This window comes from Salvelinus namaycush, chromosome 23, assembly GCF_016432855.1.
Source record: "Salvelinus namaycush isolate Seneca chromosome 23, SaNama_1.0, whole genome shotgun sequence".
NCBI lineage: Eukaryota > Metazoa > Chordata > Actinopteri > Salmoniformes > Salmonidae > Salvelinus > Salvelinus namaycush.
Window position 1 is genome coordinate 41,943,307 of NC_052329.1, and position 27,879 is coordinate 41,971,185.

The 27,879-nt window shown below is 42.5% G+C and overlaps 1 protein-coding gene across 5 annotated transcripts in view; it reads right to left on the reverse strand.

The window, feature by feature from the left end:
• Positions 1-267: 267 nt before the first annotated feature.
• Positions 268-27,879, reverse strand: part of LOC120018438 (NADPH--cytochrome P450 reductase-like) — a 34,803-nt gene continuing 7,191 nt past the window's right edge. Inside the window, exons 2-19 of one of the 5 annotated variants that reach the window (XM_038961641.1) lie at positions 22,745-23,346; positions 22,409-22,542; positions 21,714-21,843; positions 19,726-20,729; positions 16,141-16,189; positions 7,226-7,354; positions 6,609-6,758; positions 5,907-6,031; positions 5,511-5,600; positions 5,292-5,390; positions 4,915-5,031; positions 4,620-4,738; positions 4,086-4,267; positions 3,508-3,657; positions 2,570-2,837; positions 2,223-2,368; positions 1,682-1,767; positions 268-1,025 (exon numbers count right to left, since the gene is read on the reverse strand). In XM_038961641.1, coding sequence (XP_038817569.1) covers positions 881-1,025; positions 1,682-1,767; positions 2,223-2,368; positions 2,570-2,837; positions 3,508-3,657; positions 4,086-4,267; positions 4,620-4,738; positions 4,915-5,031; positions 5,292-5,390; positions 5,511-5,600; positions 5,907-6,031; positions 6,609-6,758; positions 7,226-7,354; positions 16,141-16,189; positions 19,726-19,808 — 1,938 coding nt within the window. In that variant the 5' untranslated portion in view covers positions 19,809-20,729; positions 21,714-21,843; positions 22,409-22,542; positions 22,745-23,346 and the 3' untranslated portion in view covers positions 268-880. Of the gene's footprint in view, positions 1,026-1,681; positions 1,768-2,222; positions 2,369-2,569; positions 2,838-3,507; positions 3,658-4,085; positions 4,268-4,619; positions 4,739-4,914; positions 5,032-5,291; positions 5,391-5,510; positions 5,601-5,906; positions 6,032-6,608; positions 6,759-7,225; positions 7,355-16,140; positions 16,190-19,725; positions 20,730-21,713; positions 21,909-22,408; positions 22,543-22,744; positions 23,347-27,879 lie in introns of all 5 variants that reach the window. The other 4 variants (XM_038961639.1, XM_038961640.1, XM_038961642.1 and 1 more) reach the window with 4 other exon arrangements.

The following is a 27,879-nucleotide window of genomic DNA, read 5'->3' on the forward strand; positions in this document are numbered from 1 at the left end:
AATAAAGGTAAAATTAAAAAAATATATATGTTTTTACATTTGCATCAGGTATACAAATTCTACAGGGAACCTAAAAATCATTTTCATTGATATTTATATTTAGAAAGGCAGTCTCGTGGAAAATAAAAGCTAAGAATTTCTCCTCAATAGAGGGATTGACTACTTAATTACACCATGATACTTTTTTCATGCCTTGCTAAAGGTTACTGTGATTTATTAGAAATGTACAGTAACATCCTCATTGCATAAAAGGCTAAATATCCCTTATCCAAATAAGATCTCACTTTTTATTTCACAAATCAAAATATTTATAATGTATTCTGAATACCCAGATTAGGTCAACTTCCTAAAGAAAAGACTTGCACCGTATGAGTTTCGTATTTAAGCCCCCCCCCCCCCACTTTGCACCGTACAATTATGTACAGCTACAATATATCATCTCACGATGTCGACAAATGTGATGCTACATTTGACACTGCCAAACTGATGGCCGACTGACATGAAATATCAAATCAGAATGGAGGATAACCAACCATTATTGTGGTGCATGAAGGCTTGTGTTGCTCCATGGAAATAAAACAACCAGAGATGACGGCAGCGATATCCTTCCCCGGTGGTCACAAATCTTGGTCCCGGAGAGCTACAGGGTGTGTAGGCTTTTATTCCAACACGGCACAAACACACCCATCTGAACTAATCAAGGTCATGATGATAAGCCAATCAATAGAATCAGACGTTTTTGTGCTTGGCGGAAACAAAAGCCGGCACACCCGGTAGCTCTCCAGTACCAGGGTTGGTGACCCATTATAACCATTACTGACACAAACTGGCACAAATAACAATGCAAACAAATATAGGATGTGGTTGGATCCTAGGGGTTTTAGCTCCAGACGTCCTGCGAGTACCGTCCCTTGGTCATCAGTTTCTTGATGTAGTCGGTGGCCTGAGTGCGTGTCATGCCGCCCAGCTCCTCTGCTATCTCATAGAAAGCTGTCTGCACATCCCTGGCCATGTTCCGCGCATCCCTAAAAAACAGGAGCATTTCTCTATAAGACATGTCTTTTTTTTCTTTAAAAAAAAATAAATTTTACCCCCTTTTCTCCCCAATTTTCGTGGTATCCAATCGCTAGTAATTACTATCTTGTCTCATCGCTACAACTCCCGTACGGGCTCGGGAGAGACGAAGGTCGAAAGCCATGCGTCCTCCGAAGCACAACCCAACCAAGCCGCACTGCTTCTTAACACAGTGCGCCTCCAACCCGGAAGCCAGCCGCACCAATGTGTCAGAGGAAACACCGTGTACCTGGCCCCCTTGGTTAGCGCGCACTGCGCCCGGCCCGCCACAGGAGTCGCTGGAGCGCGATGAGACAAGGATATCCCTACCGGCCAAACCCTCCCTAACCCGGACGACGCTAGGCCAATTGTGCGTCGCCCCACGGACCCCCCGGTCGCGGCCAGCTGCGACAGAGCCTGGGCGCGAACCCAGAGACTCTGGTGGCGCAGCTAGCACTGCGATGCAGTGCCCTAGACCACTGCGCCACCCGGGAGGCTAGACATTTGTCTTTTAACCCTTGTTTGAGGATTTTGTGAATTCAGGAGTGCTTTCAAGAAATATGTCAATTCAATTTCAATCAACTTTATTGCCAAGGGGCAAATGTTACTGGAGAGGATCCTTCCTTACCCGCAGATGTATATGTGTGCGTTGTCTGTGTGGATCTGCCTCCACAGGTCCTCCTTGTTGGTCCTCAGGAGATGCTGCACGTATACCTGGAGAGACAGTGAGAGGAAAGAGAGATCTATCATCCTCTTGAGCTTCCAGTCTCCTTCAAACAAAAAACTGATCTTGCAAAGAAACGCGTTCCTCTTTCCTTATGAGATGAGGCAGCACAAACTCAATCCCTCAGGTATCCTCTGAGGGCTAGCCTAGGACTGTATGGAGTATGTGTTGACCGTCACCACTAATAGTACACCTAATGGTACAGAATCAGACAGGTATAGATAAAAGGTCTATACTACCAACAACCATGATCGGCAACACTCAAGAACGCTATGGAAATATGAGTACAATTTTGTCTTGGTGTCCCAACTGCAGGGTGTGTAGGCTCAGATAACAATATGGCTGTATGGTGGCCTACGACTATCTAGTCAAATTCTAGCTACCAGAAAAGTACTGTTCACCATTTTAAGGTCCTAGTGCTGAATAACTAATAAAACAAGTATACCTTTTGCTCCTGGTCCCGAGAGAAAGCGACGTTGAGCTTCGTGATGACACCCGTTTTCTCAGCGTCCTCCAACTCCTCCTGGTACAGATAGTCCTCGTTCTTGTGCCTGCAGCCAAAGTACAAGACCGTCTCCCCCACCTCCTTGCCTACAGGAAAAAGCAGACCAATTGTCTTACTTGTATCCATACAAGACCGTTAAGGTGCTTTATTTTAGTCAATGTCACACAGAACATGACAACTCATAAAGAAAGACTATGCAGCATAACAAAACAATCAGGAAATCGACACATACACAAAACATTTCCATGCATCTATGCCTAGCTTCTATTACGATGTCTACCATGTACCTTGCTGTTTCAGCCACCCTCGCTCCTGGATGAAGCCCATGAAGGGAGCGATGCCGGTCCCAGGACCGACCATGATGACTGGGTTGCTGGCCTTGAAGGGCAGGCGGAACTGGGACTTGCGGATGTACATGGGGACCGTGGACTTGTGGCCGTTGTCCGCAACCAGTTTGTTCTTCAGCCAAGTGGTGGCCACTCCCTTGGTGAGGCGCCCCGTTTTAGTCGTGTACTCCACTAGCACAGCACAGATGTGGATGCTATTGGGGTGGACCTACAAAGAGAAGGCATCATTAACCACTCTTTTTAGAACACACTATTGACCTAAAATGGACGCTTAAAGGTCCAATGCAGCTGTTCTCAACTAAAATAAAACAAAATTAGCTTCTTAGCAAAGACCAATATGTCAAACAAGAATTTTGCTAGGACTGTCTGGAAGTGGTTTGAGTGGGGAGGGGAAAACTGAAAATGTGCTGTTATTGGCAGAGAGGTTTGGAATGTATTGGGCTATTAAAGAACGTACCAGATGGTGATGTCACCATGGAAGGCCAAAACTCCCTCCCACAAAACAGGCCGAAATTTCAGGCTCTTTTAAAACAGCTCTTACACTAAAAGGGAATTATCATAATTTTCCCACTTTCAAAGTATTATTCCAACCTCAGTGTGGAAATATATATAAAACACAGGATGCTACATTTTTTGACTGCAGTGGGCCTTTAAAAAAACTTGGTCGTTTGACATCTGAATGTACTTCCTAGTGTAAGACAGCATCCGCTAAATAACTATTGTAAATGTAACATGAAAAATAACTGTATTGCCATAGGAGCTAGGGTGTGGGGTCATTAGGGGTGATGTACTGGCGTATATTCACTAGAAATCATACGAAATAAATGCCTGTTTTAGTTTTTTCTGTTGCATGGATACACCCCTGTATATAGGCTCACTTTGGAGGAGGAGGCAATGGAGTAGTAGCGGGCCTGCAGGCGGGGCATGAGCTCACACAAGTGGTCGATGGGAGGCCTCCAGGATGGCAGATCCTCCAGGATGGCCAGGATGTTCCTGTTGTCTTCCAGCACAAATCTCTGGTACAGAGCCTAGTGGAGACCACAACAACAACACTCAGCTGGGATAACATGGAGTAGGTAGAAGTTGCCCTTAACCACTGATCTGTAGTCAGGAATCTGAGATACATGAGGGTCAGATCTATTTACCATCCTCCTAAATTGGTTAAGGTTGGCATTAAAATGATCCTAGATCTATGTTTAGCGGAAACCTTTCACATGGTGTTATAGGCTTATCAAGGTTGAGCTCAATTTAATTTAAATTCAGTCAGGAAGTACATTTAAATTCTTATTCAAAATTTTCTCACTGCTTTCTCAAGTTTGCTTCCTGAATTGACATTGAATTGACCCCAAGTCTAGTACTTTCCCACTACCAATTACCCATCTTCGGTATGTGGAGGTAATCTTGACTACTTTGATTCAAATAGGAGTAGAGTTAACACGGTGTCAGAGCCACACACCTTGCCCTCGGGAGCAGACGAGGCCATCTTGTGCATGTTCTCCTGGTCCTTGGGGTCGGTGGCGTACTGGGCCAGCTCGTACAGGACGTTGGTGCGAGGCGGATGGATGATGTCCAGGTAGTGGGTCAGAGCCGTACGGTAGGTGGTGGGGCAAGGGAATGGGTGCTTCTTATTGGACTCCTCTGATAAACGGCATCAAATAACATCACATTAACATTGGTTATACATTGAGGGACAGTTTCCCAGACACAGATTAAGCCTAATCTTGAACTAAAAAGTAAATCTCAATTACGCTTTTTATTTTTAGTCCAGGACTAGGCTTAATCTGGGTAAGGCAAACCAAACCTAAGACTTAGAGTAATAAGACAGTTGGTGAATACACAAAACCTTCTTCTGCTTCAAAAAAAGTAAATACAGTGAGAGTAACATTTCAAGAGATGTCCAAACAGAATGTGTGTGTTTAAGGATCTTCAAAAGACATTGAGAGATATTCGGAGGACTGAGTCAAGGTGTTGCGTCAGGTCAGTGCCATACCATCAAGGTTATTGAGAGAAATAACCGTATCAAGGTCCACGCCAAGGATCTGTCCAAGCTTGTTCACGATTGCTGTGTCATTGGTGGGATATACGGCAACGTGGTCTCCCGACTCATATCTACAAAGACAGCATGACAAAGGTTTTTTTCTAGTCATCTTTCCACTATGTGAAAAGGCATAATTACATCCAAGAAGTGTAGCCTATTCCTTTTAAGGAAATACTGTCTGGGAGGTAGAGATAGATTGGTAACTATACAGAGACAAAGTTACGTCTCTCTTGGCTCTCTCTCTTACCTAATCTTGGAGCCTGTAATGTCGACTTCAAGGTGCATGAGATGCCTGTTGCCTGCTTTGTTGAGCTTGCGGTTAACAATGACTGGAGCCAGGAAGGGGTTTTTTGCATCAAAAGGCCTGGGGGAAAAGGATAAATAGAATTTCAAACCAGTGAACTGTGCACAACAGCATGCAGAGACAACATAAGGTGAATCATAGAGGTGAACATAGATGGATGAAGCAGTGTTGCACTTTAGCATTCCAACAATGAAATCCCCTTTAGCTCCACTAGGGGGCAGTAATACTCGTTTTGAGTGAAATCTATAAAACATGATTTAAACTCTGTAGCAGATAATGATTGTAATGATAAGTGAAGAGGATGGGGTAAAATAACTCACGGTTTCTGGGTCTCAAAGCTCTTCAGACACCCCAACTCTCCTGTGTACACCTTGTTCATGTTGATGTCATTGTGCTCCTTGAGCTCGTACTGACGAATGCTAATGTAGAGCGAGAGGGCCTACAGTTAATCTGCAAATCGCTCCTTCCATACTCTTTGTGTGTGTGAATTGTGGAGGGACATTTTTCATGTGAAAAATACAATAAATTGGGCTAAGTACCTGGAGTCCTCTCCTGAAGCCTCCACTCCAAAGTGCTCGCACATGGCTGGCCAGAACTGCTCCCTCCATGTCACAAAGTCCTCCTCCAGGCTGAACAATGAAAAGAAGCAGAAAACACTCGACATCAGGGGTCTGAAAACATCGGTCACACTTTGATTCGGGAGTGATCCAAGGTTATGTACCAATTATTTCTCCTTCCTCACAAAGTGTGCACTCGTTCACTTCCCTCCACTGATTTGAAAGGAAATTGCTGGTATAAGAAATATGGTGGAAACTTCCATTAGCCCATGCCTCCACTAATTCAACGCCTTTAGATTTGTGGGAAGTAGTAAACAAGTACACTCTTCAGGAGAAAGGAGATATTGGGACGCACCCCTCCAACGCAGCCTCACTCACTTGCCGTCGTCGTCTCCCATGCCCAGGTCGAAGACCCTCTTGGCTCCCAGCTCCTCCAGCCTCTTGTCCACATACGCTCCCATGGCATTGTAGTGTTCATATGTCTTGTTACCCAACGCAAACACCTGCAGGGAGAGATGTCAACATCAGTTCAACATATTCAATATAAGATAGTATCCTATATACACAATATTTAAACACGCACACAAAGACATGCACACACACTGAATGCAAGCTCCTGCTGCTAGTACATTGTGAAAGTTTATCATCTTTCACTCAGTGTAATTAATGCTGTTTTTTTGGTCTAGGACAGAAAGACAATGGCAGGGAGTGAAAGGTGCCCAAGTGACCATTCAGAGTGCCCGGCCAGATTCACTTAAGTCAGAAGTTAAATTCTTCACCCCATTGAGGGCAGGACCGTTGGATCGACCCCGACAACGCCCAACCAGCCAGGATGGCACGGATGTCAGCTATGGCTGAAGCCAGAATTCAACCATACACATAAAGCCTATTTCTTGCATGTTGTCATTACTCATCTCGGTCTCGCACTAAAGTTGATCGATGTGAAATACACATTTGAAAGTGAACGCTTGGCAAATGTATGTGAATGGAGCCAATATACGTGTTTCTCGGGCAAACTCTGTCCCTGATTATGAATGACGGGGAGGAGAAAGAGAGCGAGAGAGACAAAGAGATACTCACTGTGTAGTTGACTCCATTCAGTTCCCCATCACTCTCCTGCAGCCAGTCATAGAAGTCCTGGGCATTGTCCGTGGGGTCTCCCTCTCCGTACGTGGCCATGCAGAAGATGGCCAGGGAGTTGTCAATCTCAGCCAGACGGGACAGCTCACACTGTGAATTAAAAGATGCCAGGACATTATAGAGATTTGCTATTAAACATGCTGTACGCCATTCAGGGTACTAGTAGCTTTTCAATTGTACAGAACAGGTCCTTGGCTCAAGAGACTAATACTGATCTGTGCTATAAAGCCTGTGTGAAAAGCAAACAAACCATGACTGAAGCGAATCCTGGACCAGTGTGAGTTGCGGGTCCAAGACCCAGGACCAGAGTACCAGGTATTGTGACGCGGTAACACGAGTCGCATGGTACTTTTTGCCCGTTGTAAACAAGCTAGCTTGCTAACGTCAGGTAGAATGCAAAAATCACACCCTGAAGCAGTTATCAGGTCTTGTGAAAACACAATTTTTGTAAAATTCTAAAACGATCCAGGAAACTGGAACCAGGGTACTGAATTTCAACGCCCTAAGATAGTTCCTTTGAACCATATAAACCCTGATATAGAAATGTTGTTAGTTACCATGTCGTATTCTTCGGGGTCGGCAGCCATACCCTTCATACCGTAGCGCTGGGCGTCTTTGGACAGCCGGTTGGCAAACTCCTCGCCCGTGCCTGTCTGAGAGCCGTAGAATACCACAATGTTCCTACCCTGGAGAGGGAAACAGCAGCAACAGTTGGAATTAGGGCCAGGAGTTTTTTTACTGACCACATGACCTGGAGCCAGGAAAAAAAACTCCAGGCCATAGTTATAACCAAATCCCAACCCACCCTGCTGCCATTCAACTTTTTGCTGTCCAATAACGAGGTAAAATACTACATTATACAAGTTAGAGTATTATGTTCTGTGATAGAATAAATACACTAGGAATAGCTTCCTAATATTTAGTTTTACCCCCCTTTTGCCCTCAGAACAGACTCAATTCGTCGTAGCATGGACTCTACAAGGTGTCGAAAGCTTTCCACAGGGATTCTGGCCCATGTTGACTTTAATGCTTCCCACAGTTGTGTCAAGTTGGATGGTGGTCCTTTGGGTGGTGGACCATTCTTGATACATACAGGAAACTGTTGAGCGTGAAAAACCCAGCAGCGTTGCAGTTCTTGACAAACCGGTGCGCCTGGCACCTACTACAATACCCCGTTCAAAGGCACCAAAATCTTTTGTCTTGCCCATTCACCCTGTGAATGGTACACATACATCATCCATGTATCAATAGAGTACCACAGTATGAGTCATAATACCCATAAAAACAGAGGTCAAACAGGGAAATAGTTATTCCAATAGTTATTCCACCATTCATTTTTCTCACTGGAGATATTAGAAACACATAAAATAAGGGTTTAGTGAAGGCTTACTCTGGCTTGACGTTTTGATAACCATGTAAATCTCTCTAGAACAAGCTGACTTATCAATATATTCACCTGTATTTACCACCCCAAAATGCAACGCTAATTAGCTGCTAATGTGGCTATCATAAAGAACTACAAATGCCACGATCTGGACGAGACTGCCAAATCGATTCAAAGGTAAGAATCTCCGGGTTAACTATGTTAGCTAAATGTACTATTGGTATTTATTAAGGATCCCCATTAGCTGCAAAATAAGGCAGTTTATACAATTTCAAAAACATTACAATACATTCACAGATTTCACAACACTGTCTGCCCTCAGGCCACTACTCCACCACATTCAGTTGAAGTCGGGAGTTTACATACACTTAGGTTGGAGTCATTAAAACTCGTTTTTTAACCACTCCAAAAATGTCTTGTTAACAAACTATTGTTTTGGCAAGTCGGTTAGGACATCTACTTTGTGCATGACAAGTAATTTTTCCAACAATTGTTTATAGACAGATTATTTCACTGTATCACAATTCCAGTGGGTCAGAAGTTTACATACACTAAGTTGACGGTGCCGTTAAACAGCTTGGAAAATTCCAGAAAATGATGTCCTGGCTTTAGAAGCTTCTGATAGGCTAATTGACATCATTTGAGTCAATTTGAGGTTTACCTGTGGATGTATTTCAAGGCCTACCTTCAAACTCAGTGCCTCTGATTGACATCATGGGAAAATCAAAATAAATCAGCCAAGACCTCAGAAAAAAATTGTAGACCTCCACAAGTCTGGTTCATCCTTGGGAGCAATTTCCAAACGCCTGAAGGTACCACGTTCATCTGTACAAACAATAGTAAGCAAGTATAAACACCATGGGACCACGCAGCCGTCATACCGCTCAGGAAGGAGATGCGTTCTGTCTCCTAGAGATGAACGTACTTTGGTGCGAAAAGTGCAAATCAATCCCAGAACAACAGCAAAGGACCCTGTGAAGAAGCTGGAGTTAACAGGTACAAAAGTATCTATATCCACAGTAAAACGAGTCCTATATCGACATAACCTGAAAGGCCGCTCAGCAAGGAATGAGCCACGCTCCAAAACCTCCATAAAAAAGCCAGACTACGGTTTGCAACTGCACATGGGGACAAATATCATACTTTTTGGAGAAATGTCCTCTGGTCTGATGAAACAAAAATAGAACTGTTTGGCCATAACGACCATTGTTATGTTTGGAGGAAAAAGGGGGAGGCTTGCGAGCCGAAGAACACCATCTCAACCGTGACGCACGGCGGTGGCAGCATGTTGTGAGGGTGCTTTGCTGCAGGAGGGACTGGTGCAAATAGATGGCATCATGAGGCAGGAAAATTATGTGGATATATTGAAGCAACATCTCAAGACATCAGTCAGGAAGTTAAAGCTTGGTTGCAAATGGGTCTTCCAAATGGACAATGACCCCAACCATACTTCCAAAGTAGTGGCAAAATGGCTTAAGGACAACAAAGTCAAGGTATTGGAGTGGCCATCACAAAGCCCTGACCTCAATCCTATAGAAAATGTGTGGGCAAAACTGAAAAAGCGTGTGCGAGCAAAGAGGCATACACACCTGACTCAGTTACACCAGCCCTGTCAGGAGGAATGGGCCAAAATTCACCCAATTTATTGTGGGAAGCTTGTGGAAGGCTACCCAAAACGTTTTAACCAAGTTAAACAATTTAAAGGAAACGCTACCAAATACTAATTCAGTGTATGTAAACTTCTGACCCACTGGGAATGTGATGAAAGAAATAAAAGCTGAAATAAATAATTCTCTACTATTATTCTGACATTTCACATTCTTAAAATAAAGTGGTGATCCTAACTGACCCAAGACAGGGATTTTTACTAGGATTAAATGTCAGGAATTATGAAACTGAGTTTAAATGTATTTGGCTAAGGTGTATGTAAACTCCCAACTTCAACTGTATCTACAGTACAAAACCCATGTGTACGTGTGTGTATAATGCATATGTTATCGTGTGTGTGTGTGTGTGTGTGTGTGTGTGTGTGTGTGTGTGTGTGTGTATGCATGTGTCTGTGCCTATGTTTGTGTTGCTTCATAGTCCCCGCTCTTCCATAAGGTGTATTTTTATCGTTTTTTTTGTTTACTGCTTGCGTCTGTTACTTGATGTGGAATAGAGTTCCATGTAGTCATGGCTCTATGTAGTACTGTGAACCTCCCATAGTCTGTTCTGGACTTGGGGACTGTGAAGAGACCTCTGGTGGCATGTCTTATGGGGTATGCATGGGTATCTGAGCTGTGTGCCAGTAGTTCAAAATAGGTTTGCAATTTGGGCAATATTCAGAGGTGGAAACTTTCTGTGGAAATTAACACAAATATATGCAAATTATTATTAATACCATTTAAATGTAGATGTTTTTTGCATTGGATATATTTACCATATAATTGAGACAGAAACATAAACCTTTTACCTAATCATAAGTAGACATAATTGCAAATGATTAAATCCTTCCAATAGAAATAAAAAAAACGATTTAGTTACGAATTGAACTTTAATTAAATTAGTTGACTCTTCACATGGGCTGATTTCACTGAACGACAAAAGGGAATATTGAATGATCCCCAATGATCCATCGCATCTCCCAAAAACGTTTTCAACATACATCTGTAAAATGGTAGTTTAGAAACTAAAGCTTGGTTGTCTTCCTCTCAGGCTTCTATGTCTTCTCCCTGGACCTCCTCAATGTCCACCTCTTGAACATCAGACTCAGAGGCCACATCTTCACTGTCACTTTCCAACCTTGTTGAGGATGGCTCATTGTCAGGTTCAAAAAGCCAGAAATTTGCATGGATGGCCACCAATTTTTCAACCCTTGTATTAGTCAGCCTGTTGCGTGCTTTGGTGTGTGTGTTCCCAAACAGTGACCAGTTGCGCTCTGAGGCGGCTGATGTTGGGATTTAGAGGATGATGGAGGCAACAGTGGAAAGAGCCTCAGATCCACAAAGTCCCTTCCACCAGGTGGCTGATATGTTGCCACGACTGCCATATTGCATCTCCATCACAAAGCCATTGCTTGGAAGTGTGCTTCGCCAGACTGCCAAGAACCATGCCCTCATCCAAGCCAAGGTGGCGAGACACGGTAGTGATGACACCATCGGCCTTGTTGATCTCTGCACCAGACAGTAAGTATGCTGCGTACACGCTGCGACGTGTATGGGCTTCAGGCAGAAGTCTTCGTGCTTTTTGATGTATTTCAGAACCACGGTTTCCTCTGCTTGGAGCAACAGTGGGCAGGGCATTACGGATTTCTTCTCTTACATCTGCAAGCAGTCTGAACATCAGACAGGATGGCATTGTCTCCCTCAATCAAAGCAATGGCTACTGCTATAGGTTTCAGTAGTTTCAGGCCGCTTGCCACTCTCCCCCAAAATACATCATCCAGAAGGATCCTCTTGATGGGGATGTCCGTATCGGCAGATTGTGATATGGCCATTTCTTGGAAAGACTCCTTCCCCTCCAGGAGACTGTCAAACATGATGACAACACCACCACAATGGGTGTTGCTGGGCAGCTTCAATGTGGTGCTCTTATTCTTCTCACTTTGCTTGGTGAGGTAGATCGCTGCAAAACTTGATGACCCTTCACATACCTAACCATTTCCATGGCTCTCTTGTAGAGTGTATCCATTATTTTCAGTGCCATGATGTCCTTGATGAGCAGATTCAATGCATGAGCAGCACTGCCAATGGGTGTGATATGAGGGTAGTAACTCCTCTACTTTAGGCCAAGCAGCCTTCATGTTCCCAGAATTGTCTGTCACCAGTGCAAATACCTTCTGTGGTCCAAGGTCATTGATGACTGCCTTCAGCTCATCTGCAATGTAGAGACCAGTGTCCCTTGTGTCTGTGCTCTTGTAGAATACTGGTTGAGTGGTGGAGATGATGTAGTTAATTATTCCTTGCCCACCTACATTCGACCACCAATCAGAGATGATTGTAATACAGTCTGTTTTCTCTATGATTTGCTTGACCTTCACTTGAACTCTGTTGAACTCTGCATCCAGTGAATGAGTAGCTAAAGCATGTCTGGTTGGAGGGGTGTATTCTGGGGGAAGAACATTCAGAAATCTCTTCCAATACACATTGCCTGTGAGCATCAGAGGTGAACAAGTTGCATACACAGCTCGAGCAAGACATTCATCAGCATTTCTCTGACTACGTTCCTCCATTGAGTCAAAAAAACTTCTGATTCCAGGAGGACCATGAGCTGTTGCTATTGATAAGGTGTCTGATTCATCATTTTCACCTTGAATAGAAGTAGAGGGAATTTTGTCAGAGGTTGCTTGTTGTGAGCGCTGTGGGAACTTTATGCACTTGGCCAGATGATCCTGCATCTTTGTTGCATTCTTCACATATGATTTGGCACAGTATTTGCAAATGTACACAGCTTTTCCTTCTACATTAGCTGCAGTGAAATGTCTCCACACATCAGATAGTGCCCGTGGCATTTTCCTGTAAATATTAGAAAATAATGAGTAAAAAAAAAATATATATACAATTCCATGTACAGATAAATAGTTAAGCAGTTAGATTAAACAACTCCTTTGTAAGATAAATGTTTTAAAATGAAACATATGGAAACAAGTGAATTAACACTCTTCAGTTAGCAGGCTCAAGCAAGCTTAAACCCACATGGTAGCAAAAACTAACTAGCAGAAATTGTTAACAAGTTAGAAATGATTTAAAACACACTTTGCGGTAGGCTACTATTTACTAGTCAACAAAAAATAATGTATGTCAAAGAAAATATATTCACCCCACCCAGTATTGTAATGAAAACTCACCAGTAAACATGTAGTCCTTGGCTCAGACAGTGTAGTAGTGTGGGCTCAACAGCATCTCATTAGTGTGCAAGACCTTGAGAATCAGCTGTACATGTGATGGAAGAATGCACTGTGCATGGCGAGGGTTGCAATTCCATTGAATTGGGGATAGTTTAACCAAAATATGCCACAAGACCTAGAATTGCCTTGTGTGTATCCCACAAAAAAGGTTCACTGTTATAAGCTAACTTTTTTGATGAATTTAAGCAAAATTCCCCAAATTCCAGGTCTTAATGTCCCATGGAAAATTTTCGGGAAAGTTTCCGACCCTTTGCAACCCTAGTTCAAACAGACAGTTCTGTGCATTGAATATGTCAATACCTCTCATAAATACATGTAGTGATGAAGTCAATCTCTCCTCCACTTTGAACCAGGAGAGATTGACATGCATATGATTAATGTTAGCTCTCTGTGTAAATCCAAGGGCCAGCTGTGCTGCCCTGTTCTGAGCCAATTGCAATTTTCCTAAGTCCCTTTTTGTGGCACCTGACCACATGACAGAACAGTAGTCCAGGTGTGACCAAACTTGGGCCTGTAGGACCTGCCTTGTTGATAGTGCTGTTAAGAAGGTAGAGCAGCGCTTTATTATGGACATACTTCTCCCCATCTTAGTTGTATCAATATGTTTTGACCATGACAGTTTACAATCCAGGGTTACTTCAAGCAGTTTAGTCACCTCAACTTGCTCAATTTCCACATTTTTTATTACAAGATTTAGTTGAGGTTTAGGGTTTAGTGAATGATTAGTCCCAAATACAATGCGTTTAGTTTTAGAAATATGTAGGGCTAACTTATTCCTTGCCACCCACTCTGAAACTAACTGCAGCTCTTTGTTGAGTGTTGCAGTCATTTCAGTCGTTGTAGTAGCTGACGAATAGTGTTGAGTCATTCGTATATATAGACACACACTTTACTCAAAGCCAGTGACATGTCATTAGTAAAGATTGAAAAAAGTAATGGGCCTAGACAGCTGCCTTGGGGAATTCCTGATTCTACCTGAATTAGGCTGGATAGGCTTCCATTAAAGAACACGCTCTGTGTTCTGTTAGACAGGTAACTCTTTATCCACAATATATCAGGGGGTGTAAAGCCATAACACCTACGTTTTTTCCAGCAGCAGACTATGATCGATAATGTCAAAAGCTACACTGAAGTCTAACAAAACAGCCCCCCCAAACGTTTTATTATCAATTTCTCTCAACCAATCAGTCATTTGTGTAAGTGTTGTGCTTGTTGAATGTCCTTCCCTATAAGCATACTGAAAGTTTGTCAATTTATTTACTGTAAAATAGCATTGTATCTGGTCAAACACAATTTTCCCCCAAAAGTTTACTAAGGGTTGGTAACAGGCTGATTGGTTGGCTATTTGAGCCAGTAAAGGGGGCTTTACTATTCTTAGGTAGCGGGAAAGAATTTTGCTTCCCTCCAAGCCTGGGGGCACACACTTTCTAGTAAGCTTAGATTGAAGTAATGGCAGATAGGAGTGGCAATATCGTCCGCTATTATCCCCAGTAATTTTCCATCCAAGTTGTCAGACCCCGGTGGCTTGTCATTGTTGATAGACAACAATCATTTGTTCACCTCTTCCACACTCACTTTACGGAATTCAAAATTACAATGCTTGTCTTTCATAATTTGGTCAGATATACTTGGATGTGTCATGTCAGCGTTTGTTGCTGGTATGTCATGCCTAAGTTTGCTAATCTTGCCAATGAAAAAATAATTTAAGTAGTTATCAGTTGGTTTTGTGATGAATTATCCATCTGATTTAATGAATGATTGAGCTGAGTTTGCCTTTTCCCCCCAAAATGTCATTTAAGGTGCACCAAAGTTTACTATCATTCTTTATGTAATTTCTTAGTTTCATAGTGTAGTTTCTTCTTTTTATTCAGTTTAGTCACAGGATTTCTCAATTTGCAATACGTTTGCCAATCGGTTGTGCAGCCATACTTCATTTGCCATTCCTTTTGCCTCATCTCTCTCAACCATACAATTTTTCAATTCCTCATCAATCCACAGGGATTTAACAGTTTTTACAGTCATTTTCTTAAATGGGTGCATGCTTATTAGTGACTGGAATAAGCAATTGTGTCACGTGCAGTGTCTGTTTGCGCCTCATTACACACCACAGACCAACAAACATTCTTTACATCAACAGCATAAGAATCACTACAAAACTTATTGTATGCCCTCATACACTATATTAAGCCCAGCCTTTAGAACTTTGGTGTTCCTAGATATGGCTACTATATTGTGATCACTACATCCGATGGATCTGGATACTGCTTTCAAGCAAATTTCTGCAGCATTAGCAAAGATGTGATGAATACATGCTGATGATTTCATTCCTGTGCAGGAATTTGATGCTAATTAGCATTTTCGAACCTGAGAGTAAATTGAACCGAATATATTGATAAAACTCATCTTTCCCAAGAGAGATTTACATGGTTATCAAAATGCCACGCCAGGGTAAGCCTACACGAAGCACAACCCTTATTTTAAGTGTTTCTAAAATCCCCTATGGAAAAACTATTGGTTTTATGGCTATTTTCACACCTCCACTGTTGGGCTCTATGGTCTCAAGGCTTAAAAATCCTTCTTTAACCTGTCTCCTCCCCTTCCTCTACAATGATTGAAGTGGATTTAACAAGTGACATCAATAAGGGATCATAGCTTTCTATGTCATGGAAAGAGCAGGTCTTCTTTATGATTTGTATACTCAGTGTATTTCACCATTCATGGTTCCCATGATAAATCATTAGACAGTGAGCAACAGAGACAAGACTAAATGATGGCGTAAAATACCATCATTATTGTATTTATTTCATCTCCTGATATCTGGGGACTTTGCCAAATCACACTTGCTTACTCAAGCCTATATCAATTTCTCAAGATCAGCTAGTAACGTTACTGCGCAGATCTAGGTTAAATAGCAATTTGAAATCTTTCAAATACATTTAGTGTTTGCTCTTTTCTGCCTGGATTGCCAGATGGCCAGGGTTTTCACCTTTTCGAACATTCTATTGTACCAGAAACGCTCAATCCAGCCCAGAACATATTTCAAATTACATTTGAACCCAGGTCTGGACTGAGGAGTCCGGAGGATCCACTGCAATCCGTCAAGCTGTCCTCTACCTAAGAACCATTATGTAAAGCCAGTCTAGTAGCTAGACCATTGTCCTTCCCACCCACAATATACCGGAAAATAGAAAAACACTAACTGTTTTCTTCATCTTCTCAATAAAACTAGTCTCTCGAGTAGAAGGTGCTCTGAAAGAAAAAGAAGACAAATGTTATGTACTTTCAAAGTCTATTGAGAAAATCACACACTGAAAAATCATTCTTTCACCACTATATGCTGGGACATAAAACACTGCAAATCAATTATGCTTTTCACAAACAAGAAAAGCACATGCCTGGTACAGGGACGATCACTTTTCACACTAATAGTTTCACACTATGCACATTAATAGGAATGTTACAAGCATGTCAATGGAGGACCTTCACACTTTCCTATAGCCTGGTTGCCAGATCGGTTTGTGTTTCAGCCAACATTGCTTGGCATGACAGTGAACAACACATGACAGTGAACAGAGGAGTTGGCTAAAAGAATGCCAGGCTATCTTGTTTAAGAACCTATTCTCACTACGAGAGACTGCCAAGAGAGTGAGAAAATACCCTCGGCTAGACCTTTTACTGCAATGTAAACTTGTTAACTTGTCACATCTTCGACCGCTGCTTCCGGAGGTAGCGCATGTCACTGGCCCGATTGTCTGATCTTCATGTCTTAACGTAATGATGGACTGTTTCAGCTTTTCTTGCCATAATATGGATGGTCCACAAATTAACAAGGCACACCTGTTAATTGAAATGCATTCCAGGTGACTACCTCATGAAGCTGGTTGAGAGAATGCCAAGAGTGTGCAAAGCTGTCAAGGCAAAGGGTGGCTACTTTGAAGAATCTCAAATATATTTTGATTTAACACTTTCGTTTACAACATGATTCCATGTGTTATTTCATAGTTTATGTCATCACTATTATTATACAATGTAGAAAATAGTAAAAATATAGAAAAACCCTGGAATGAGTAGGTGTGTCCAAGTTTTTGACTGGTACTGTATATAAAAAAAAATGGAGACTATCACATTTTGTACCATATGCCACAGTCTAAAGGGAGACTGTACTTCCTGATTTGGCCTTGTTTAAGATTTGGTTCATTAAGAAATGCAAGCGGCCATGACTGAATTAAAACCTGAGTTGGTCGTGTGTGTGTGTGTGTGTGTGTGTGTGTGTGTGTTCGCAGGTGGGACGCTTCAGCTGGTGTGTGACTGACAAAATTGGTTCGACTGTGGATAGCCTAGCCGTGGCTAGTTAGGAACCATCAAATTACACAATGTAAATGAGACAATATGTTCATGTTGCACACCATTTAGTTGTCATTAAACACTTTCAATATTTGTATATACATGTCTACTATATTAGTTACGATGTTGTAAAGTCATTGAAATTTGGAGCCATTGGAATTTTAACATTGTCCCATAGGGATATCCAAAGTCAACCCACATTTACCACAGGTATTCTGATCAGGGTGTGCAGCTGCACTCTAAATGATTACTTCTGTGCTGCCAAATGTGGGCAGGATGGAAACAAACCCAACCGTCATTTGTTGTGATGCAGTCACGACCATAAATCTCACAAAACTCAGTTTTGGACGAGACCGATTTTATGACCAAAATTATCCTATTTACACTTTGTAGTCAAATTTGACAGTAGAATAAATGCTTGACTCCTATCAAATCATAAATGTTATTGGTTACATACACGTACTTAGCAGATATTATTGCGGGTGTAGCGAAATGCTGGGTGCTCCTAGCTCCAACAGTGCAGTAGTATCTAACAATTCACAACAATAGACACAAATCTAAAAGTAAAAGAATGGAATTAATATATAAATATTAGATTGAGCAATGTCGGAGTGGCATTTACTAAATTACAGTAGATTAGAATACAGTATATACATATGAGATGAGTAAAGCAGTATTTAAACATTATTAAAGTGACTAGTGTTCCATTATTAAAGCGGCCAGTGATTCCAAGTCTATGTACACTGCTCAAAAAAATAAAGGGAACACTTAAACAACACAATGTAACTCCAAGTCAATCACACTTCTGTGAAATCAAACTGTCCACTTAGGAAGCAACACTGATTGACAATAAATTTCACATGCTGTTGTGCAAATGGAATAGACAAAAGGTGGAAATTATAGGCAATTAGCAAGACACCCCCCAAAAAGGAGTGATTCTGCAGGTGGTGACCACAGACCACTTCTCAGTTCCTATGCTTCCTGGCTGATGTTTTGGTCACTTTTGAATGCTGGCGGTGCTCTCACTCTAGTGGTAGCATGAGACGGAGTCTACAACCCACACAAGTGGCTCAGGTAGTGCAGTTCATCCAGGATGGCACATCAATGCGAGCTGTGGCAAAAAGGTTTGCTGTGTCTGTCAGCGTAGTGTCCAGAGCATGGAGGCGCTACCAGGAGACAGGCCAGTACATCAGGAGACGTGGAGGAGGCCGTAGGAGGGCAACAACCCAGCAGCAGGACCGCTACCTCCGCCTTTGTGCAAGGAGGTGCACTGCCAGAGCCCTGCAAAATGACCTCCAGCAGGCCACAAATGTGCATGTGTCAGCATATGGTCTCACAAGGGGTCTGAGGATCTCATCTCGGTACCTATTGGCAGTCAGGCTACCTCTGGCGAGCACATGGAGGGCTGTGCGGCCCCACAAAGAAATGCCACCCCACACCATGACTGACCCATCGCCAAACCGGTCATGCTGGAGGATGTTGCAGGCAGCAGAACGTTCTCCACGGCGTCTCCAGACTCTGTCATGTCTGTCACATGTGCTCATGTGCTCAGTGTGAACCTGCTTTCATCTGTGAAGAGCACAGGGCGCCAGTGGCGAATTTGCCAATCTTGGTGTTCTCTGGCAAATGTCAAACGTCCTGCACGGTGTTGGGCTGTAAGCACAACCCCCACCTGTGGACGTCGGGCCCTCATGGAGTCTGTTTCTGACCGTTTGAGCAGACACATGCACATTTGTGGCCTGCTGGAGGTCATTTTGCAGGGCTCTGGCAGTGCACCTCCTTGCACAAAGGCGGAGGTAGCGGTCCTGCTGCTGGGTTGTTGCCCTCCTACGGCCTCCTCCATGTCTCCTGATGTACTGGCCTGTCTCCTGGTAGCGCCTCCATGCTCTGGACACTACGCTGACAGACACAGCAAACCTTTTTGCCACAGCTCGCATTGATGTGCCATCCTGGATGAACTGCACTACCTGAGCCACTTGTGTGGGTTGTAGACTCCGTCTCATGCTACCACTAGAGTGAGAGCACCGCCAGCATTCAAAAGTGACCAAAACATCAGCCAGGAAGCATAGGAACTGAGAAGTGGTCTGTGGTCACCACCTGCAGAATCACTCCTTATTTGGGGGTGTCTTTCTAATTGCCTATAATTTCCACCTTTTGTCTATTCCATTTGCACAACAGCATGTGAAATTTATTGTCAATCAGTGTTGCTTCCTAAGTGGACAGTTTGATTTCACAGAAGTGTGATTGACTTGGAGTTACATTGTGTTGTTTAAGTGTTCCCTTTATTTTTTTGAGCAGTGTATATAGGGCAGCAGCCTCTAAGGTGAGGATTGCGTAACGATGGAAGCCGGCGAGTGATGGCTATTTAACAGTCTGATGGCCGACCTTGAGATAGAGACTGAAAAACAGCTCAGTCCCAGCTTGGATGCACCTGTACTGACCTCGCCTTCTGGACGATAGCGGGGTGAACAGGCCGTGGCTCAGGCGATTTATGTCCTTGATCTTTTTGGCCTTCCTGAGACATCGGGTGCTGTAGGTGTACTCAATGACACAAGACGGTCATAGCAAGGTTCATTTAGCCATTTGATTTGTAGTTTTAGGCACTTAATTAAGGTATATTAAAAAAATATATTTAACAATTATTTGATGAAACATTGAATTTGGCCTTATTGCTTAGTCCATAGAAATGTATTGAACAACAGCTTTATAAATGGATAAAGACAGTCATCCCACCCCCAAAAAATGTAAAATGAAGTTTGATCTGAAGTGCCTGTCCTATATCTGAGAAAAAAATAATGCTTTGATGCATTTAACACATTATTTTAGGCACGGAACTATCTTCATATATTCACTTCCATAATTTTTCTTACTGCTTACCGGCTACCTTCAGACTAGTCTTGTGAGGCTTGTGGGCATCCTAGAGCAAACCACATGTTAGTGAGCGACGCTCCTTTCCACAGAGGGGTCATATTAGTGTGTAGCCCAAACGGTTTAGATAGACAGAAGTTGGCAGATCGGATGTATCAACTTCATACGAGCAAAACAGAAAACATCATACTTGTGAGTCTCACATCTTTCCATAGAGGGCTCAAAATATACTTACCAAAAATAAACGCAACATGCAACAACTAGCGATTTTACTGCGTTACAGTTCATATAAGGAAATCAGTCAATTCATTAGGCTAAGGATTTCACATGACTGGGCAGGGGTGCAGCCATGGGTGGGCCTGGAAACACATAAGCTCACCCATTGGGGGAGCCAGTCCCAGCCAATCAGAATTAGTTTTCCCCCACATAAAGGCTGTATTACAGTCAGTTTCATCAGCTGTCCAGGTGGCTCGTGTCAGACAATCCCGCAGGTGAAGAAGCTGGATGTGGAGGTCCTTGGTTGGCGTGGTTACACATGGTCTGCGGTTGTGAGGCCGGTTGGGCGTACTGCCAAATTCTAAAAAAAAAAAGGAGGCGGCTTATTGTAGAGAAATTAACATTAAATTATCTGGCAACAGCTCTGGTGGACATTCCTACAGTCAGCATGCCAATTGCACGCGCTCTCAAAACTTGAGACATCTGTGGCATTCTGACAAAGGATAAAATGCTCACCAACAGGGATATAAACAAATTTGTGCACAACATTTGAGAAATACGTTTTTTTCTGGGATCATTTCTTTCAGCTTATGAAACAGGCAGTTTACATGTCGTGTTTATATTTGTTTAGTATAATAAACATAAGAGACCAGCAAAATGGATGAGTGTGGCGGTATAGCAGGAACAGCGGCATCTAGTGGTCAAAACCTGGTACTTTCACACTACTTTATGGTAAATGATGCAAGCGACTTCAACTACTAATTTCTCCACAAAGGGGATGCCGCCATGAAGGCATTATCAAGTGCTTGTCAAATTGTCAATGAGACTATTGGTGTGTACAGACTGCGCAAAAAACAAAGCAGAGCTCATGCCTTTCAAGTGACTTTAAAAAAAAAAATCATTAGAGCCTCATCATGCAGCCTTACAATGCATTAAAAATCAAAACATGTAGCCCAACGTTTGCAGAACAACTAAAGTTACTAGAATTACTCTAAATTAAGCAAATAGGAGTACCTGTTTCTTTGTTAACCGCTCCACACAGAATAGCCGCATGTCCACCCTCCCTCAAATCATTGAGAAAATATTTATATTTTATTCAGCTTTGTTCAATTGTATTCTTCATACTATAAAATAATACCACGGTATTATAAGCAAATCATGTCTGCTAAATGAACTAGTGTAGCCCACAGCCATTTGGCATAGCCACATCAGGACCTAAGATAAGGACAACTTAGAGTATGCTATTCTTTTCTTCTGAAATAAACACAATTTTCTTCATATCATGCTTCTTTAGACTTCTCTAAAATAAATAATGGATTCATTGTGAAGGTGTGGGCTATATTACATGGATTTATGGAGAAGCCTCTCTCGACAGCTGCCTGCCCATGGGACAGAAGAAGCTTCTTACAGAAACCCCAAAGCTCAGGGTATGATTTTGCTGAGGAAGCCATACAGGAACACATCCAGCCTCGTCTCTGTGGGCCGGAAAGAGAGGAAGTGCTTACTTTTGGCCTCAAGGGATAGGAAGTTCCCACATTACCTGTAACAAAACAGTTGAAAATAAATAAGTGAAAACTATTATTTAGATGATGAATCATTATATTACATCAGACATAAGTTATACTTGTGTATGCATTTGGTAATAAATCCAGAACAAAACCTCTTCCAGAACTATTCTATTAAACTGTTCCTACCAGCAGAGACACCTCCTGACAACTGCTTGTCGAGCAGAAACTTATGCACAAGACTGCTCATCCTTTCCTGACACCAGTCTGGGTCGGAGTATATGACAGTGCGGTCCAAACACACCAGCCGTCTTATGGTGGGGTATTTCAGGGGGCTATTGTCCTGCACTTTCTTTTGGATGTTTGACATAGCCTTCATGCAGTCCCTCCTAAACTCTAGGACAGTGAGCTCTCCTTACACTGTTTTTTCTCAGCAGGGACAGTGGGCCGTAAATAGTGCTGAATGACTTAATACAATAGAAAACTATCCTCACCATAATTTGATAGAAAGTAATACTTTAAATTTTCACATTACCTTGAGGACTGACTCGGCACCCAAGCCTATGTCAACTTCCTTCGGGCGGGCCCAAATATTTTGGTCAGCGACATCCAGTCTGATCATCTGCAATGTCCTGGAGGAGCTCCCTCTTGACAGAACGCCTCAGCAGACTATGCCAACAGGAAAACTCAAAATGTAATGCAAATACCATTTTAACCACATTCGTCATTAAATACATGTATATTTCCAAAACTCTTATCTTTATCATCACCTCCATCATAAGCTTCATATCATCAATAGTACAATCAGTGACAAGAGATTTAATCAAAACGGCAATATCAAATTGTGCACTGCTATAATGTAAATCATTACCATTATCAACTCTTTGCAGTGGAGTGGCATCACTGGCTCGTCAATCTGGTACTTGGTCAAAAAGGGACTGAAAGTCCTGGAGATAACCATGAAGAACTGCAGTTTGACCCAAGATGAGCTGATCTTGCTGAGCTGTTTCTGTGTCAAAACGACTCTGTTCCAGGGGTTGGGAGCGATGCGAGCGGTGTAGTCAGCCTGTAACGTTAGCCGTCTACCGTAGTTTCAAGTCGACCTCCGTTACCACTTCACCACAGCCAATCTCTGCTAGCTAACAGATTAACGCACAAGCCGTGTTGAAAGAAAATATGCCAACAGTCAAGAGTGACTCACTGACCTCTGTTCGCTGTAGGAACGTTACAGGCTGACTACACCGCTCGCGTCGCCTGCGCGAAGTGTTGCAAAATAAATGTAGAAATCTATATTATTCAATTATTGTACCAATACTGCTCGCGCGCGCCAACGAGCGTCTGCGTTGCCAAGGGCTAAAATAGAAGTCAGTTCTATTTGAGACGCAGATTGCGCTGCAAATCCTGCCGCCTCTCCCATCTCCTCATTGGTTTATAGAAGTAGGTACCCACGTGCCATCTCATCATTGGTTATACCTATGTGGGAAAGACAAACGAGGTCAGTGGCGGTAATGCACCTAATTTATGAAAGTTGCCAATTGCAATATAAAGTCAGATGAAAAAGCCTGGAAGGAAGAGAAATGACTAGAAACGATTCGGTTGACCGTTTTATGTGTGGATTAATTGGCGGAGTAGAGGATCTTGTGCATTTCAGGTAAAATAACAACTCAATGTTTATATCCCAGGACAAATTAGCTAGCAACAGCAAGCTAGCTAAATAGGACAAATTAGCTAGCAAATGCAAGCCAACTAAATTGCCATAAATGTTTCATGCTTTTCGACCAGTTCCCAAATTAATATAATTGGTTCAGAGTTTGTTTTGATATTTTAATCTGCGTGTCGTGATCGCGTTTGGTGTGGGGGGACAAAATACATTTATGCACGATGGCGCACAGCTGGTTTGGGTTCCGTGTTAGTGTGGTTCCGCTCTGCACGTGACTCAAGCTAAAATGAGTTCCTTCCATTGAAGTAAATCACAATCCTATCACCCATTCTTTACATCACCTCAATGCAAACGGAACGTAATAAAAAGTAGTCAATATCCCAGTCTACTTTATTTTTAAGACCTTTTAAAAATGTATTTAAGACTTAAATTAATTTATCTAAATTAAAAGCCTTAAGACTTTAAGGACCCACGGACAACCTGGTCTGGGTAGGTGTGATGTAGTTAATGTTTGTATGATGTTGTCGTTTGTATGTGTATGTTTTGTATAGTTTATAAAATCTTCCCAAAAAATGTAAAATACTTCAGGAATGCTAACCATTCACAACTAGGAGCAGTGTGAGTCACGATAGAAATGGGAAACATGCTTTTGTCCTCAAGCCGGGTCATCCCATTCAAACTTAACCACACAGAATTAAAACAGATATCAACTGATCTAACCACTAAATCCTTGAACGGAGAAGAATCTGTTCATGTCACTTGGTGCCAGGGGGCGATCAGAGGTTCTCAGAAGACATGAAAAAACAACAATGAAAGCACAAGCAGTAGACTTGGCTCACATGCGAAGCCTGTGAGTTTCTTTGAATGAAATTCATTGAATAAGTCCAGATTTTTGGTACGAAGTTTCATATTGACCTATCTGCTGAGCTGTGAGCAAAGCTCAGGCCAAACCTCAGTCACTGATAAGATAAGTGAGAGGAAGGCAGGGCAAGCATGACAGCACAGGAGAAGCTACTCATGGAGAGGTGCCAGGAAAAGAAAACAAAGGTCGCTACATTTAGTAAATTCCCCAGGCGCGTGAGCCTGTGGGTGCACTCTGACACTCAGGCAGTTTTGGCTTACCCTTCACCTCTACTTGTAGCAATAAAATGTGATTGCACTGACTTATTACCTAATTAGAGGTAATAAGTGCACTGCCAATCACTTCCATAATTTTTTCATTCACACTATGGACTACACTCAACTTTAGACCACTGAGGTATATGAACACAGAAATGATTAATGTCCTCTTTCGTGAACAACAGTAACAATACAGTAAACAAGGCAAGGGCTTTACTTTGCCAAACAGCAGCTTAATCAATGCAAAAATAGAACTACCATTAAGGCAATGTGTATTAAGTCCACATTATGGTATGTAAGCTACATTATAGCCCCTCCCTCAGCAAATACACACCAGCACTGTAAACTGTAGGGCTTTGACGATACCAGTATTGTGATTTTTTTTTGGGGGGGGGCATGGCAAAAATGAAAATACGAAGCAGAACAAACAAGTTGGTCCTTTAAAAACCTGCCATCTAAAATAGTGTGCTATAGCTTGGAAAATAAACATGACTGGATGACAAAATAATGTTTGTTTTCAACAGAGCTATTTTCCTAAAGAAATGTAATCCGCTTCGTGATTTGTTTCCTTGCCACGATACTAACGAGGTGTGCCCTAGTAAACCGATCTCTAAACCATGATGCATTGTGTGCTACCAACCCTAAACATACAAGTATTACGTAACAAAAGGAACAACAAGCAGACAAGGATTTAGTTAAGCCCAGAGAGACAATAGTAATGTAGTAGTAGCACTGTAGCGATCCTATTAAATTACTAGAGGGGCTATGTCATAAACCCTCAAAGTTACATAATGGCAGCCATAATGGTCAGGGAGAAATCTAAAACCAGTCTAATTGAAATGAATGTCAGTAGATGTATAGGTGATGCATTTCCTGTTTTTTAATAACTCAGGAAAATAAAGGCATGCGATGACTATAATTCCATTACACAATTTGATACAACCTAACATATTGTCCTACAATTTACACAGGTTTTATACATGTTTTCTGTACAAATAGCATCTAAAACAGTGTTTCCCAAACTCGGTCCTCGGGACACCAAGGGGTAGACATTTTGGTTTTTGCCCTAGCACTACACAGCTAATTCAAATAATCAACTAACCATCAAGCTTTGATTTGAATCAGCTGTGTAGTGTTAGGGCAAAAGCCAAAACGTGCACCCCTTGGGATCCTGAGGACCGAGTTTGGGAAACGCTGCTCTAAAATATACAATATTATTCGGAAAGTATTCAGACCCCTTCTCTTTTACAAAATGTTGATCCGTTATAGCCTTATTCTAAAATGTATTAAATATATTTTCCCCCTAAATCTACACACAGTACCCCATAATAACGAAGCTAAAACAGGTTTAGAAATTTTAGCAAATTTATTCAAAATAAAACAAAAATCTTATTTACATAAGTATTCAGACACTTTGATATGAGACTTTAAATTGAGCTCAGGTGCATCCTGTTCCCATTGATCATCCTTGAGATCTTTCTACAATTTCATAGGCTGTTTGGAACCACCAAGATTCTGCCTAGAGCTGGCCGCCTTGCCAAACTGAGCAATTGGGGGAGAAGGGCCTTGGTCAGGGAAGTGACCAAGAACCCGATGGTCACTCTTCCACAGAGGAACTCTGGAGCTCTGTCAATGGGAGAACCTTCCAGAAGGACAACCATCTCTGCAGCACTCCACCAAATCAGGCTTTTATGGTAGAGTGGCCAGACGTAAGCCACTCCTCAGTAAAATACACATGAAAGCTCGCTTGGAGTGTGCAAAAGGGCACCTAAAAGACTCTCAGAAACAAGAGAAACAAGAGTCACGTCTGAAGGAAACCTGGCACCATCCCTACGGTGAAGCACGGTGGTGGCAGGGACTGGGAGACTAGTCAGGATTGAGGGAAAGATGAACGGAGCAAAATACAGCATGATCCTTGCCTGCTCCAGAGCGCTCAGAACCTCAGACTGGGGCAAAAGTTCACCTTCCAACAGGACAACGACTCTAAGTGTACAGCCAAAGCAATGCAAGAGTGGCTTCGCGACAAGTTTCTGAATGTCCTTGAATGGCCCAGCCAGAACCCAGACTTGAACCTGCTCGAACCTCTCTGGAGAGAGGTGACAATAGCCGTGCAGGGACTCCCCCGAGTAGCCCAGTGGTCTAAGGCACTGCATCGCAGTTGCTAGCTGTGCCACTAGAGATCCTGGTTCGAGTCCAGGCGGCAGCGACCGGAAGACCCATGGGGCGGCGCACAATTGGCCCAGCGACATTCGGGTTAGGGGAGGGTTTGGCCAGCAGGGATGTCCTTGTCCCATCGCGCTCTAGTGACTCCTGTGGCGGACCAGGCGCAACGCATGCTGACACGTTTGCCAGGTGCACAGTGTTTCCGACACATTGGTGTGGCTGGCTTCCGGGTTAAGCTGGCATTGTGTCAAGAAGCAGTGCGGCTTGGTTGGGTCGTGTTTTGGAGGACACATAGCTCTCAACCTTCGCCTCTCCAGAGTACGTACGGCAGTTGCAGTGATGAGACAAGACTGTACCTACCAATTGGATACAAAGAAATTGGGTAGAAAAACAGCTAAAAAATAAAAACAAAATAGCCGTGCAGCGACGCTCCCCATCCAACATGACAGAGCTTGAGAGGATCTGTAGAGACGAATGGGAGAAACTCCCCAAATACAGATGTGCCAAGTGTCATACCCAAGAAGACCTGAGACTAATTGGTGCGTCAATAAAGTACTGAGTAAAGGGTCTGAATACTAATAAAAATGTGATATCAGATTTTTATTTTTAATAAGTGTGCAAAAGTGTGTAAAAACCTGTTTTTACTTCGTCATTATGGGGTATTGTGTGTAGAGTGATGAAGGCAATTTTTTACAATCAATTTTAGAATAAGGTTGTAACGTAACAAAATGTGTAAAAAGTCAAGAGGTCTGAATAGTTTCCGATAGCACTGTAAACAGAACATAAATGTCTGATTTTGTTTTCTTGGAAAGTTGTGAATGCTACAGAATTACATGATACAATATCAGTACTTGTTACATTTACTTGTTTACAAGGTGTATAGGGGATGTTGTTCCCACTGACGATTAAAACCTACCCAAACCAAAAACTGTGGTTAGATGGCAGCATTCACGCAAAACTCAAAGCGTTAACCACCACATTTAACCACGGCAAGTTGACTGGGATGGTTGAGTTGATGGTTGAGTATAAACAGTCCAGTCATACCCTCCTGTTTGGTAAGCCAC